Consider the following 14,599-nt stretch of genomic DNA (forward strand, 5'->3'; position numbering starts at 1 on the left):
TGGGTGCAAATAAACATATAACCCAACAAAACGAATGAATAAACTGAGTCTAGTTATGATGCACAGTCACTGGAATTTTAGCTGCCTAATGACTGACATTTCCTTCAATAAGTATTAAGAAACATTGTATTCTTGACCAAGAAGCGGAATGACTAAATCAGGAGAATCGTTAATTAGACACTAATCAGATGCGCACACACAGCCGCGAGCGCGCACGCACGCACTCACACACACAGACGCACGCACGAGGTCTGTAGCTGTTTCAAAACTGTTTACAATGTCCACATGCAATGTTTCACGTTCATTCAGCAGCTCTAATGGAAATTTCAGTCATTTGACAACAACTTGGTCTCACACAAGGAGAGAGAGGAAACACGCCCTCGATGGTCAGATTGACTGAACTCGGGGCAGATTGGAGAGATCCTGGACCAGATCAGTGTGTCAGGGGGAAGATCGGACAGATACTCGGTCACATCAGTGTGTCAGAGGGGCAGATCAGGCAGATACCGGGGCAGATAAGGGCAGATTACCGGACTGATACCGGTAGGTGTGTTGCGCTGCAGTTTGGACAGACACTCCTCGCAGATCAGTGCGACAGATTGCACTGATATAACGGATCGGTGTGTTGTGGTGCAATTTGGCATCGTATGTGCCTGTATGGTGTGAGACTGACTGACTACTCTAAGGGTCTAATTTCACACTGAATCATGGCCGATATCTCGGCTCCGTGTCCCGTACCGGAATCTGTGGTGGTGGTGGACCCGGAGGCGGGGAGCGGGAATGAGAGAGACCGAGAGATGAACATTACCGACAGCGTGGAGGGAGAAGGTAAATCCCACTAACACTGGATCTGTGTTTACTTTCCAGGATAATTCGGGTACCTCCAGATGCGTGAAGCATCACGCACACCCAAGCTTCCTTTAATATAGAACGCACACTGTCTATAAACCCTAATGTTTCAGTGAAGGTTTATTTAAAGGACATAACAGCTCAAATAAGAGGACACAGAAGAGTGAGATTCACTGAAGTAGCTTATTAAGTCTAGGGTGTGTGTTTGCGTGAAAGAGATTTGCCCTGAAACTATTATCCAAAAATAATCCCCAAAATTGTGATAATCTTCGAATGCTATTTAATAAAAAAGAAAAAAAAGTAGTAGGTGCAGAATCATCTGTCTAAAAATAAAATCTTTATCTTTTTTATAAGGTTCATTCCTTGTATGCTGTGCCTTTTTATACTGAAGGGAATAAAATAAAAAAATAAAAAATAATAATAACTTGATATAAATACCTTTATGTTTCAGGCACGTGAAATAAATCCTGATTTACATGTTGAATGTTTAGTCTACACTGTTAGGAAGCATATGCTGACATTACTGGGTGGTAATTCCAAGGTAAACAAGGTAGCAACAGTATCAGCAAGTCATTGTGGAAGAACAAGGGTCGACCTTGAAAATATTTTTAATCTCATATATATGCACACTTCATTATTTTCCTATTACATTTTGCATAATGGTGGAATGTGGGAGACAGGAGCACACACACTGGCATTCTGAAGCATAAAAAGGATAGATAGATAGATAGATAGATAGATAGATAGATAGATAGATAGATAGATAGATAGGTAGATAGATAGATAGATAGATAGGTAGATAGATAGATAGATAGAACATTAAGCTATTAAGTTGTTATTATAAATTAAATAAACATTCACAGAAATGAAGGTTACATTAGGGTTTGCCTATAGACAGTGTGTGTACTATGTAATTTAGACAGGTTAAAGTTAAATAATACAGATGGACAAAGCCATAAAATGAAACTGAATTGCGAAAAAAAAAAAAAAATACGGAAGAGGCTGGGCTTATTCCTATTCACATGTCTTTAAATATTGTGCATTATAATAGTCTTTGAGAATACTGCTGAAACACATATCCGCTATAATGAAAATACATTTCACATGAACAATCGCTTTTTAGGAATAAATAATGTTCCAAATTCTAATGGAATGCCTTCCCAGAAAAGTGGAGCTTATTATAAATGCACATCTGGAACAGAACGTTCAACAAAGATATATAAGTCTGATGGTTAGGGGTGCTTTTTGCATTACAATACAGTTACCAGAGCATCTAGAATATAATGAGATACAATCCATTCTAATCCATATATATCCTGAGATACAATCCATTCAAAAAAAACATTCAGCTTTCCCATTCATACTCAAGGCCACATTCTGTTTATCCTGCTTTGGGTTACCAGATTTGTCCTGGTTAATGTAATGAAAGTTTATTTGTATAGCATCAAAGGTACTGTATAACAGTGGCTGTTCTTCATAGCCTTATAATCTTAACGGCATTGCTGTCTCATTAGCATGGTTCTGTGGCACTCGAGTCAGTCTGAGTCAGCTGAGAGGAAGATAAGAGGAAGATAAGGGTAGGACACAGCAGGAGTTCTGGCATAAGCGACTCTAGAAAGCCATTTAAACACTGTGCTGCGGCTTACTGAGGACATCGGGTTTCCTTTTATGATCCAAACTCATTAGAATGACTGGATGGATTTTAAGCAGATAGAGTCACTTACTTATGCAGGTGGAAATCGTGATTCCGGATCACCATCCTAAGTGACCATCTCATCATCCTCCAAAGCCTGCATTAGTATTCCTGGACCATGAGAGCTGTGCCACAGTGTTGCTCTGTGGCACATGAAATCACCCCAAGCAATCAATTTGTGCCACTGAATAATTTATAAGGGTGTTTCATTTGCTGATGATGTCTGGGCTACATGGTTAGAGGCGTCAGAATGGGAACAGGACTTCCAGCTTTGTTGTTTGTTTATTTCAGAAGAGTGGCTGGTACAGGCAGAGGCAACCGGCTTGAGAAACAAGGTTAAGTAAACGTAATTGCAAATAAGATGTATAACAAAACTGGACTGTTCTGACATTTTGCAAATTAGAGATATACTTTCAGCAGCAATCTGAAATATATGTTGTTTTGAGGTGATGGAAGTAATGTGAGTAGGGAGGTAACTCTCAGGGTGTGTTCACACTGGGGGTCTGGCAGGTATTTCATTATGTAGTAACACAACCTCTTCTGGTCATTTGAGGTATAACTACAGGAAGTGACCTCATCAATGAAAGACAATATGAGCCAGCAGGCTAATTAGAAGCTGTATGAGGCAGCTGGCACTTATGAGCATTCATCAGTCTGCTCAGGGACATCTTCTGTTTAATGTTAATGATAAGTTCATGATAGTGTTAAGTGCAGCAGAAATCTCTGTTAATTAGAACAGTCGTCAATCTGACAACATGAGATGGTGTTTAATTTAGAAATCATTTCACATTTTTATTTAAAGTAGTTCATATGTTTCAGGTGGATACAGTGATTTAACTCATCTCGAGCATTTCTTTAAGCTCACAAGTAACCTTGTAAACAGCTGCAGTGTACATGCATGCAACTTAGTGTATGTATTTGTATTTTCAGTTTCACGTCATTTTTACGATAAAGTCACACTCTCAACATCACCTCGTGGTTCCAGGAGTCATTATGTGAAGGTGTTTAATTTGCTGGATAGAACAAGGATTCAATAAGGACAGTACAGGGTCCAAATATATATGTTCACTCCAGGAGCGATTCTGGGCTCTTCAGCTGAGGTTTTGTTCATATTCCTGATTAACTGAAGATTCATTGTGCAATTCCATATGTCATATTTGTACAACCAGATTTGAAAAATGGCACCAGATTCATTTATTCTTTTCATTTAGTCCTTGGCGATGTTCTCAAGGTTCTCCTTTCTGATGTTATTAATTCATTCATTTCTTCTGTTGACTCACATACTTTCCAATTTTCTTTTTAGCTTCAGCTTTCAACCTCTGAGGCCTTTGAGTTGCTACTATCTACATATCACTGAATTGTGGCCATTGCATTTGAATGAATTATTCACACAAAAACTTGAAACAGTAGTATTGTGACGAGTTAAACCAGCACGTTACTCAGTGTGCAGTGTAGAGAACAGGAATTGAGTTCTTTGGACTGTACCCAGGTTTTAAAACAGCTTTCACACTCAAACATGGTCCCAGGTTTGAATTAATGTCAAGTGAGGAAATGACCTCAGACTTATTCTCTCTAAGAGAATTTACATTTCCTTTGTCAGGGTTGGCAAAAGATTTTTATCATATTAATAAAGCATAACGTAATGTTGCTTGAGACAACTGACTTGTTATGGAAGAAGAAGTATATGCATGTGTTCCAGACGAGTTAAATCATGTGAGATGGGGAAGGAAGAAGGGGTAGTAAAACATGGGGTGGGATCACATTCCTGAGATTTCTTTTCCCATTTCATTCAATTCAAAGTGGCAGCACTTTGGTGTCATACTAAGCCCAAGCTCCCTTAAGCATGTGATCGCTACGTGATGCATTTAGTGCAGCAATGGAGAGAAAATATACAGCTACACAAACATTCACTGGACAAAGGAGAGACTTTGCAGAGATAGTGGGCAGTGTGTAGGTTGTTTTCTGTGGTTTTATTGCTCCACAGCTTATTGGATCATGTTCCTTTCGTTAAAGCCTGTATGGAGATACAGAGTGGATTGTTTAGCATTCATGGTATCATCTGAAAACTGCATGTTGCCTCACAATGTGTTCGTTTTGTCTTGGAATTTTGAAATGCAATAAATTGATTTAATTCGCAGACTTGGAATTCGCATCTGTAGAAATATCTTTCTATTATGGACTTCATGTAATTGGACTAGACTAAACAGATGGAAGGTTCTTCATTATGCGTGGGTTGTTGCTTTTGCTGTAAGTCGAATTTCTCTTAACCTTCATCTTTTTTTTATCTTCATGGTTTTTTTTATCTCTTTTTATTAAATTTCTACTAAACAACCTTTCCATTGTGAAACTTTATGTGCTTCTAGCAGATAGTAGAGTCCATGTTCAGATCAGGTCAAATAAAAGTGAATTAAAAATAAAAAGATGCTATCAAGGGGGATCCCCAAATATGTCATGATTGCTTTCCATTACATAGTTTGTTTTCCAGTCAGAAGAAATCAAAACCAAATCAACAAGCTCTAAATCTTGTACCTGACTGCACGATTCAGCTGGTTTAACAGACCCATTTTGCTGCTGCTGTATTCCTTCCCTCTGGGTTTAGTCTTCACGCCCCACTTTGCAGTAGTGAAGTCTTTTATAGCTCAATCATAGAGCAGTGGACTGAGAATAAGCACTAATAATTTACTACTAATTTTTTTTTTTGCCTTTTCTGTCAGGTCTGTTGGAGAGCAGCATGCGTCTAAAGCCCCACGAAGCTCAGAGTTACAGGAAGAAGGCACTATGGGTATCATGGATCTCTATCGTGGTGACTCTCATCCTGGCAGTGGCGGCCTTCAGTAAGTCGCACTTTTTGTTTCATCGTTTATCTTTTTGTGGTAATGCAAAGTAGCTTAGGCATTGAAGGATGATTTTAATGTTCCTCAGACTGGGAAGTGTAATTTACTGTGGCTGAGAAGTGCAAAACAAAATAACAAATCAGAAAACACAATAACAATTTAGAAAACACAATAACAAATTCAAAAACACAACGGATATTCAGACAAACCGGAAAATGTAGGTATATTTTGCGAATGGAATTCTTACTGCTGACTGGACGAGACATCTGTCACTCAAGATATACAGGAATTTTGTTATTTTTGTTATTTTGTTTTCTGATTTATTGTGTTTCCAGATTTGTTATTGTGTTTTCTAATTTGTTATTTTGTTTGCTGATTTATTTTTTCTGATTTGTTATTTTGTTTGCTGATTTGTTGTGTTTTCTGATTTGTTATTTTGTTTTCTGATTTATTTTGTTTCCAGATTTGTTATTGTGTTTTCTGATTTGTTATTTCGTTTTGCACTTCTTGGCCACTGTAGTAATTTATTTGACATTACCTGCTTGAGGAGGCATGAAATATTTGGACTTTGTTTAAATAGTTGGATACAAAATTTAAAAAAAATTGCATTTTATTTTTAACTATTTAATGTCAATATTTTGTCATTATCAGCTCACTGTGAGCATTGCCTTATATGGAGATTTGTCAACACTCTAATGGCTTTATAGCTGATTGGAATTTGTAAGCATATGCTTGTGAGAATGGAGTTTGTGGGAATTTTTAGTTTGGTATAAACATTTACACAATTTTAGTGAAAGCTTTATTCATTGGGCCTTTTTTTCCAAGCATACATTTAATTTTATTTCATTTTAGAGACAAGATAGTAGTTAGTAAGGATGACACAGGCTGTTCAGTGAGACATCTTTTGACTTTGAGAAAAGGTTCTTTATCTTGTTAGTCATTGACATTTAAGGTACAATCAGAAGTAATGAATGGAGGCTTGTCAGCTGCGGGAAATGAAGCCCGGGTCACACTGGTCACACTACAGGACACACTGTTCCTTTCTAAATTAACATAAATTTGAACTTTTCACCATAATATTGTTATTTAACCAGGGGGTTAAACTGAGGGAAGTCTCACAGTTTGCAGAACTTACCCAACGTTTGTGTATGTAACGCTATAATTTGATGGAAAGCTACATTTCCAGTTACAAGTGTAGACACACTATACTTTCTTTAAGTAGATTTTACATTAATGGTCAAAAAAAATGACTTCCCCAAACAAATAGATTTCATTTTTAAAACTGACGAGAAGTGGTCAGCTCATTCAGTCAGAGGACAACGTTCCTAATCCGGAAAATATCACGGTAGACTGTTAACTGTTGACCTACTTTCCTGCCATTACACACAAGGAAGAAATGAACTTCAGTGTGGTTTCAGGAAGCAGTAAAAGGCTTGCTCAGGTTTCTAATCTTTAATCTCAGAGCTTTTCTGCTGCTGTTGTCCCCACATCAGACATTTTTAAATCTAATTTGAAAACATTTAAATCTCCAAGCCATCTGTGTCATCTTGTTATCTTTTCTTGGTATTAATGCTGCTTGTTTTTGCGCTCTCCTTATTGCGTTCTATAATCTGATCTCTTAATTGGCTTGTTCTTATGATATTTTATTTTGCCTTAATTTTATACTGATTTGCTGCTTTGTTGTGATTTGACGCAAACAATGTCAACATGACGTATTTTCCTATAATGACACATCCATCCATCCTTACTCTATATATCAGACCTCATCTGTGAGACCCATCTACTATTAATAAGATGCTTAAGATGACTGTCATATTTTTGATTAAACCATGAGTCAGTGATCTAAAGGGTCATTAAGCATACATTGTAAAATCAATCCTCTCTTTTGGGTGGCATTCAATTTCTTTGGGTTTTTTTCATTGCCACCTGTAGGAATGTATGAATCTAGATGAGTGAATGTTCTTGAGATGCTGTGATCATTGACAGACTTTTCTTACTGCCTTGAATTATGATGGATGTTTACTCCTTACTGGTGTTACTGGTGCCTGGCTGCTTTGTTAATGTACTTGATGAACAGCTTTAGATCAGGTGCTAATAAATATCCAGTACAGACATATACTTAGTGTTCAGGGTGCTCAGATCTTCCCATCTGTATCATCTTAGTTTGCTGAAGAAATAAGTGCTTTTCGTCTATTGGATGCAGGCAAGAGCTACAAAAGATAAGTCCTTATTCAGGAACATTTTCAAGTGGCAAGAGTGATCCAAAGTGTAGGTCCCAAAGTGTAGATCTCAGCTTCAGTATGTGACAGTGCTTCTAACCAGTCTGTTTATTTCTAGAAGTAGTTTTTTTTACATTATATATTGAAACACAACCATTCGCTGAGAAAACTAGGGCAGCTCAGTTGTCATTTCCGTGTGAAATCTGCATCAGTCAAACTCCCTTATGGCACAGTGCCCAGGCATCTTACTGCCTTTAAGTGCTTAGTCATTCCTCTGCTGAAACGTCACATGAGGAGGTGGTGGGGGCTTGTGACTCCTCACCCTTCCCTCTGGTCTCGAGACGATGAACACCCCGCTTTGTTCTACCCCTTGTCCGTGTTATTTTGCGCAGTTATGAGTTTTGAGGAAGTCATGTGATAGGAACTGCATTATTGGCAGACGTGATGGCATTCACTGGTAAATTTGTTCTTTGTGGCTAACCCATGTAGAGGAGATAACGACAAAGATGGAGTTGAAGAAAAATGTTTTTGCAATTTTTCAATACTTTTTATAGAAGCAGACAAGTCAGGACACTCAGCTTTCTATCAACTGCTTGTGTCATTGATTTCAGCCTGGATATTATTTATATTACTTAAACATTACAAAGATTATGCTAAAAAATAACAGAAACAAAACATTGTGCACAGAAAAAAGGTTAACAAAGTTCTAATGATCTTCTTTAAAAACAAAAAGTAGCATTTCTGCTGGTTCTAAAAGCATGCCTCATGATGAATCACAAGTCAAAGACTAAAGTAGGCGATACAGACGCAGGATTACATTCATTTATACAGAAATAAAGTTAAGAAGCCTTTGTAGACTTCTTAGAGAAAAAAACCCCATAAGGTAGTTGTTTCATTCCACGTTACAGATCTAATGAGTATGAGTATCTAAACTCATTAAACCCTGAATAATAATTTTTATTTATTTTTTAACCAGCAGCAGATTAGTCTCTATATCTCAAGTCCAGCAGATATGAGTGGGAAATCTTCTGCTGAGCAACAGCTCTCTCTCTTTAATAAGCAGGTGAAGGAGAACTGAGAGAACTGATAGAACAGAGAGAACAGTAAGAACTGAGAAAACAGTAAGAACCATGAGAACCGTGAGAACAGAGAATAGTAATAACTGAGAGAACAGAGAGAACACTAAGAACCAATAGAATAAGAGAACAGTAAGAACAGAGAAAATAGTAAGAACAGTGAGACAAGTGAGAACAGACAGAACAGAAATAACAGAGATAACAGTGAGAAAGAGAGAGACCAATGCGAACTGAAAGGACAATGAGAACTGAGAGACCAGTGTGAACAGAGAGAACAGTGAGAACTCAGAGAGAACAGTGAGAACTCAGAGAGAACAGTGAGGACAGAGAGAGCAGTAAAAATTTTGAGAGACCAGAGAGAACAGTGAGAACTCAGAGAGAACAGTGAGAACAGAGAGAGCAGTAAAAATTTTGAGAGACCAGTGAGAACAGAGAGAACAGTGAGAACTCAGAGAGAACAGAGAGAGCAGTAAAAATTTTGAGAGAACAGTGAGAACTGAGAGAACAGTGAGACCAGTGAGAACTGAAAGACCAGTGAAAACTCTGAGAGAACAGTGAGAACTCTGAGAGAACAGTGGGCAGCTGAAAACCTAACCTTGAGAGTTATCTCCTCACACAGCTGTAAAACAGATAACAGAATCTCACAGAATTGAGAGAAAAGTGAGAACTTAGAGAACAGTGAGAACAGAGAGAGGTGAAAGAACAGAGAGAACAGTGAGACAAGTGAGTACCAAGAGAACCAAAAAAACAGTGAGAACTGAGAGAACAATGAGAACTCTGGGAGAACAGTGAGAACTGAGAAAACAGTGAGAACTGAGAGAACAGTGGGCAGCTGAAAGCCTAACCTTGAGAGTTACCTCCTTATACAGCTATGAGGCTTTTTCTCGAGCTAGCCCTATTCCTTGCTCATTGCATGTCTAGTGCATCATGATCCACTGCATGAACACACACAGACCATTTCAGCTCAATTATGTAAAATGTTCTATTTCCACCTGACTCAATCATCCAATAGTCACTTATCTGTTATTTTTACTCTTCAAATCTTCATGGCCTTGTCTATATTCTATCTTTCATATCACAATACTTCATGGACTACCTGGACATTGTTCAGTGGAATATTCAGTTCTTCTGTAGCCTCTGCAGCTTGTTTATGATGAACTCGTCCTCTTCTGAGTCTCAGTGGATGGTATGATTAGAAATCAATGTGGTTGCTGTGGACGAGTTAACACAAGCAGAACTAAGTGTTTTGTATGGATGGTGTCTTGTGTGGTGAATAAGAACCCTGGGATGAGCACTGGACAATCTTACAATATTATAGCAAGTCTAGAATCTGTAGCTAAGAATGAAACTGTTATGGGGAATGTGAGCCCATTCACAGCAACAGAAGCTGAGTCACAAAAAAAAAAAAAAAAACTTCCAGTGGTTCAAAGAGAAATATTCATCCACCCATGTAGCAAATGTAGTAGAGCTCTGGGCAAAACTCGACTAACAAAGATTTCCTGAAGGCGTCTTTATGTTTTTCCTACAGACTATACAGCTGAGATATAGCCAATTTCAGAGGTGGTTTAAGGACAACAAGCCAGGCTCTAATAATAAATAAGGAAAAATGTGAATCAGATCCTGAATGATTCCTCTCATCATTCCTTATAAAAAAAAAACAAAGAAATATGAATAAAATTGGCTGCATAGTCACACCAGAGAAAACACCCAGCATCTGTTTATTTGTGTAAGCTGTTTTCACTGATTTAGGATATAAAGAAAAAAAAACGTTACCACCTTTTATAAAAAATGATAAAAAAGTATATATTATTATTATTATTATTATTATTATTATTATTATTATTATTATTAATAATAATAATAATAATAATAAGGCAGATGGCTTCCTGAAATGTGAAGCACTTGTATCTGCTTATTTGTATATATAAAGGGAAAAATAAATAAATAATTGAACACTTTATATAATACACACAAAAAAATCTGCATAAAAATATATATATTAAAATAAATATAATAATAATAATAATAATAATAATAATAATAATAATAATAATAAGGAATATGGCTTCCTGAAATGAGAAGCACCATTAATCTGCATCACACCGGACCGTCCCAGATCTTTTAACACCCCTTTTAAGACACATAAAAAGCACATGCTTCATCAAACAGCTGTCATCTGAACAATACGGACTTGCTAACAAGCTCATGTGTCATTAGTTCTGTATAATTAATTAATTAATTAATTAATTAATTAATTAATTAAAGAAACAATCTCTGCCTACAGGTTTGTTAATCAGTCACTAAACCAGTGCTTCAGAGATAATTCAGTGTCGTTTAGTGTCATTTAGGGATACGTTTGTCTTCCTGATCAGTTTGTGTATGCACTTTGTTTATTTACTCTTGAGAATTCCACGTCATATTAGAGATGATGATGTCAGATGGTTGGTCTCAGAAGGAGGTAGGACAGGTAGATGGACTCAGAAGGAGGTAGGATAATGTGGTGCAATCTAGCTAATGAAATATATTGTACACATATTGTAGCTAGCTAATTCATTGCAACTTAGCCATGACAGTTTTAATGAGATAATCATTTGATCATAAATGTTTGTGGATGATAGATAGATAGATAGATAGATAGATAGATAGATAGATAGATAGATAGATAGATAGATAGATAGATAGATAGACAGATGCTAGAATTTAACAGCAATCTGGATATCGGCAGACAGAATGAAAGAGCCTGTAGTGCCTGCAGATTTCTAATGACCTCAGCCTTGGTGTTTCTGGAGGCAAAAAAAGAGAACCCTGACAGGATTCCTCTCTTCTCTAAAGAGCAACCTTTTAAATGAGCTCCCTTAGGAAATAAAAAAGAGAGAAAGCTTCTCTGCCTAGCAGCCCATCGCTATATGGTTAGATGAACCCATTTTGCTCATATGGAAACATAATAATATAATATTCATGTTTCTATCGCCATGTAAACTCTGAGCAATACGATGTTAGGTAACAAGACACACAAATCCAACATCCAGACACTTGTATCAGATTGGAAAGTGTCACCTGGATAAAAATAGTCTGCATAAAAACCGTGAATATTTCATCATCAAAACTGTTGCATGCAAAAAGAAAATGTGTGTTTATGTATATTTTTACAGCATCAGTGATACAGAGATAATGTAATTTGGTAAGTGTACTAGATATCTTCCTAACAAGGAATTAATAATCCTTTGTGAAATGAAAAGCTTAACTAAAAAAAAGGCTTGAAAAAATGTTCATGTACTCTACTGCTAGGAAATATCGTACTCGAAATCCTGCTGTGCTGGAAGAATAAATTCTACTAATAAAGTCTACTAATGTTTCAAATAAAGTGAAAATAAATAAATAAATCAGTGCATGTTTTTGTATCTGGAACACCATAAATGGTCTGCAATAGAGCCATCTTTTAGAGAGCTAGCTAACATACACCGATCAGCCATAACATTATGATCACTGAGAGGTGAATAACACTGATTATCTCCTCAGCATGGCACCTGGTAGTGGGTGGGATATATTAGGGAGCAAGTGAACACTTTGTCCTCAAAGTTGATGTGTTAGAAGCAGGAAAAATGGGCAAGCGTAAGGATTTGAGTGAGTAAGGGCCAAATTGTGATAGCTAGACGACTGGATCAGAGCATCTCCACAACTGCAGCTCTTTTGGGGTGTTCCCAGTCTGCAGTGGTCAGCCTGTGCCTATCTCAGGCGTCATCGGGCTTCTAGGCAGGATACACACTGGGCGGAATGCCAACCCATTGCAGGGCACACACACACACACTCATTCACTCACGCAGTCACACACTATGGGCAATTTAGAGACTTCAATCAGCCTAGAAGCATGTCTTTGGACTGTGGGAGGAAACCAGAGCACCCGGAGGACAGTTTTAACTTATGAAAAAAAATTGATTAGTGATGTCTGGTGTCTATAAATGATTTGTATCTCATGCTCTTTTCATTCTCCTCACATACAAATGAGTCAGTCAATCATTTATTACTGCCTAACACAGTATATTTATCTTCCTGAAATAATAATTAATAATACATTTGGTATAACAATCTAACTAAGGGAAATCATCCAAGCGTGTATCGAGTCTCAATGCTGTGGGGACCCTATTATGGATTGTGTGAATGGCAGCTGTTATGTCATTAATGTCACTCATTAAGACAGATTTACTGAAGACTGTTTGCCTTGTTGTGTTTACATGTCATTAAACACGCACCATATTCATTTAGTTGACTGTCTAATCAGTTATCTTAATGATGAGCATAATATACTGTGCACTTTCATGCACTTTGCACTGAAAGAAAGAAAGAATGTCTCTAAAAGCTCACCAAAGTTTGATCTACTGATTTAGAAATAGATTTATTGGCTTCGGAGTGGTGAAACATTATAAAATAAAAATATTCACACTACTGGCTAGAGAGCACCACTGGGAGGCGTGACATATACTCCTTGCCCTGTCAATAACTGCGACATTAGCCAGTCATGTGTGCCTGTGAGCTCATATATGTGGAAGAGGTTAGGTAGGGTTTTCTTGTTATTCTGTGTGTTATACTGCCCTGTGATGCAGCATTAGCAGCAGTTTGTAGTGATGGGAAATGCAGATCATTTTACTTTATCTTTGAACCTAGTTCAGCAAAATGAACAAATCTTTTTTCGAGTCATTTTGTTCATTTCAGCAGAATATAACTGCAATGTTACGTTTTTATACCCAATTATAACGACACATATACTTACGCAAATGTTGATCACGTTTAGAATAAGACAAAACTAGAAATCAACCAAGGCCAAATTATAGGAAAGAGAATTGATTAATTCACTCCTTAGCAGGGACTTTAAGCTATGCAGTTAGTTTACCTCACCTCCTGTCTGAGTCTTTCCTTCTTTTGTCTCGTCACATTCTCATAGGCTGAAACCATGCAGTGTGTACCAGAAAAAGAGATAAGTTCATCTCACGAGTCTTGGGGTTCGATTCGTTCGTTCATCACATCACAGCCTCATAAACTTAAGCTATGCAGTCTGTGCTGGAAACAGAAATAAGCCTATGAGGCTGTCACATGATGAACGAATTACTCTGGAGATGAACTAATAATTTCTGTTTCCGCCACAGACAGCATAGCCAGAGCCTATGAGGCTGCCATGTGATGAACGAACGACTAATCAGATGAACTAATCGTGTTTCCCGTACAGAACCTATAGGATGTCGCATATGTACAGTCTATACAAAATGAACGAATCACTCCCTGAGACGACTCGTTGTTCCTGAGTCATAATAAAGATTCGATCGACATGAACAAATCGTTCATGAACCACGCATGACTAGTAGGTTGAGATGAAGATTCAGTTGTCTGGCTTCACAAAAATATCTGCAGTGCACTTGAAATCATTCCTAAATAACCAAGAAAATGAATAAGTCTCACTTAATTCTAAAAAACTATACCAGGGTGACTACCTTATTATCCTGTCATATCCTACCACATTTGCCAAGCAATTTTTTTTCCCTGTCTGAAATATTTACTTATTCAACATCTCCTCTAATGAGTTTCACTCCTAATTAGAAAGACAACTTACCTAAACAAAACAGGATGAGTCAGACATTCACTCAGCACCAGGATACTGGAAGATAAACAGAGGATAAAGATTCATTTTGTCTTTAAGTATCTGTCTCTCATTAACAGCTGCTTGAGAATCTCAATGTTTTCTGACTTGTGTTACTGAAATCTTCATTTGCCTTTATGCTAATACGCTAACCCACTCAGTATCATTGCATACAGCTGAGTAGCCTTACTGTGGAATCGATAATCAATCACCGATTACTCAAGCAGAACCAACCAATAATGAAAATGAAAAATAAAACCTTTTTTGTATCATGAGTACCTTCTACATGTACATGTTTT

At 37.3% G+C, this 14,599-nt stretch overlaps 1 protein-coding gene across 1 annotated transcript in view; it reads left to right on the forward strand.

Annotated features, from left to right (window-relative positions):
* Positions 1 to 233: 233 nt before the first annotated feature.
* The window catches only part of tmem163a (transmembrane protein 163a), a 41,405-nt gene continuing 27,039 nt past the window's right edge, over positions 234 to 14,599 (forward strand). Inside the window, exons 1-2 of the mRNA XM_058390865.1 lie at positions 234 to 828; positions 5,257 to 5,376. Of these exons, the coding sequence (XP_058246848.1) occupies positions 708 to 828; positions 5,257 to 5,376 (241 nt within the window). The 5' untranslated portion in view covers positions 234 to 707. The remainder of the gene's footprint in view (positions 829 to 5,256; positions 5,377 to 14,599) is intronic.

Source organism: Hemibagrus wyckioides, linkage group LG06 (assembly GCF_019097595.1).
Source record: "Hemibagrus wyckioides isolate EC202008001 linkage group LG06, SWU_Hwy_1.0, whole genome shotgun sequence".
NCBI lineage: Eukaryota > Metazoa > Chordata > Actinopteri > Siluriformes > Bagridae > Hemibagrus > Hemibagrus wyckioides.